Consider the following 2,071-nt stretch of genomic DNA (forward strand, 5'->3'; position numbering starts at 1 on the left):
TTATTTAAGAAAGATAAAATAGTGGTTCCGTTAAACTAAGGGCATAAATGAGCAAGTATTAGACGGATTGAACATATCTGTGCCAAACTATTAACGACGGACTGTTCTAATTCACACAGTTCACAGGCATATATGACCCTTTCCCGTTAGAAAAAGGTTCAAAGGGTTTGAAGATGCCATAAGAGAAATTCTATAAGTCCCTTTTACGCCAACTCTTGTCAGGGAGGGAGCAAATGAAAGGCCTGCCATATGTGCCTCGGGAGCCCTGACTCATTCAAATAAATGTTATGTCGACCAAGGACAAGTGATTGATCAAGTCATTAAACTTAATCATCAACATGGATGCAAGCAAATTTCCATTGTAATATATCACATAATCCAGAAATGGAGAACAAGAACTCAAATTTCCATTGTAGGAACAAATTTGTATTGCTGCAATTACAATTTCAATCATCAACAAGAGGACTCCATAAGAGTAGCAATTTCACTCTTTTTCCCCCACTCTCATATGGAATATCACTTATTCATTGAGAAGTAAATCATTGGCTTACAATAACAAGATGGCTATTTTTGTGAAAAAAGTTATCTCAGAGATCATTTTCTACATCACAGACAGAAATACTAAGATCATCCAATTCACTAAATTCACCTAATAAAAATCCATAATTATCAACAATTGGAACCCCCAATTTCAATGAAAAATAAACTTCTTTATCATCTGAAATTTGTATCCACTGCCCCATCAACAATTCTTCAACCCCATTTGATGAATCTGAGGTCTGACTCTCAAGTTCAGATTTTTCAGAAATAGCCTTCTTTGTTTTTGCAATTTTGGCCATTTTTAATTTTCCCTCAAACTCAAGTTTCTTAGACTGATGAACTTGAGAAGCCTCTTCAGCAGTATTAAAAGTACCCAACCAAATTCTTTTCTTGTTAAATGGGTCTCTAATCTCAGCGCAATACTTTCCCCATTTTCTCTTTCGAACCCCAGATGGCAATTTGCTAGAAAAAGTTGTAGTTTTTACCTTATCTTGAAAAATTTCATGAACAGTGAGCTTTGGCTGCTGTTTTCTTGATTGTCTCTTTCCTTGTTCCTCTTCTTCTGAAGATGATGATTCTGTAGCATCTGGGTCTGAGATTTTTATTATTATTTTTCTCTGAATTTTGATTGGTTCATCTTCTCGTCGTTGTTTTCCATTATTTTCTTCTGCAATTTTGGGTTGCGATTTCATGGTCAAAAGGTAAAAAAAAGAAAAAACCCTTCGGTAAAAACAAAGAGGAGAAGACACACATAGGTGGTGTTGAGGTTTAGTGATTGATTCCTTTGAGGAACCATCGTTTTTGTAAATGACATTAAGCCCACGAAATAAGGAAAAGAAAAATGTTTTTTTTAGTTGCTTGAAATTTGCATGGATGCCCTAATTAATCAGGATTTAGACTTGTAAATCCCAATTAAAGAGGGAGCGCTTCTTATTTTAGAACTCCAACTCAAAATTTCTTACTCAAAATTAGGGGTGGATCCAGGATTTTAAGGCGATAGGGGCATAGTAAAGGCAATTAGGAGCCCATCGTCCAAATTCATTAAAATCGTGTGGATATTAGCACATGAAAAAATCAAAATCGTCGTGAATTCCTGTTTTACGGTCCTAAAATGGCAAAAAACTAGAAACACGAAAAGAAGTAACTATTGTTCATAAAATCGTTTCTGAGGGTCCCACCAAATTTTAGGCGATTCGGAGTCCGTCGCATGAATTCATCAAGATGACATAGATATTAGCACACAAAAATTGAAAATCATTTTGAATTCCTGTTTTGTGGCCATAAAACGCCAAAAAACGAGGAACAATCATGGCAAAGAATGACTATTGTTCATTAGGCCTTTTCTGACGGGCCACAAAATTTTAGGCGATATGAAGTTTGTCTCCCAAATTCATGAAAATGGTGTGGACATTAGCACATGAAAATTGGAAATCGTCTTGAATTCCTGTTTTATGGTTCTAAAATGCCAAAAATGAAGAACGAACATGGTGAAGAAATTCATTACATCGTTTTTTAGGGACCTACAAAATTT

The 2,071-nt window shown here is 35.3% G+C and overlaps 1 protein-coding gene across 1 annotated transcript; it reads right to left on the bottom strand.

Annotated features, from left to right (window-relative positions):
* Window positions 1–244: 244 nt before the first annotated feature.
* On the bottom strand, window positions 245–1,413 carry LOC107827396 (ethylene-responsive transcription factor ERF118-like). The gene has a single exon (XM_016654533.2). The coding sequence runs from the start codon at window positions 1,230–1,232 to the stop codon at window positions 588–590; it is 645 nt and encodes a 214-aa protein (XP_016510019.1). The 5' UTR covers window positions 1,233–1,413; the 3' UTR covers window positions 245–587.
* Window positions 1,414–2,071: the final 658 nt, after the last annotated feature.

Source organism: Nicotiana tabacum, chromosome 20 (assembly GCF_000715075.1).
Source record: "Nicotiana tabacum cultivar K326 chromosome 20, ASM71507v2, whole genome shotgun sequence".
NCBI classification, from domain to species: Eukaryota; Viridiplantae; Streptophyta; class Magnoliopsida; order Solanales; family Solanaceae; genus Nicotiana; species Nicotiana tabacum.

Bases quoted from the DNA above. Each gene is read 5' to 3' on its own strand.
- LOC107827396 (XM_016654533.2), bottom strand. From the start codon at position 1,232: ATGAAATCGCAACCCAAAATTGCAGAAGAAAATAATGGAAAACAACGA.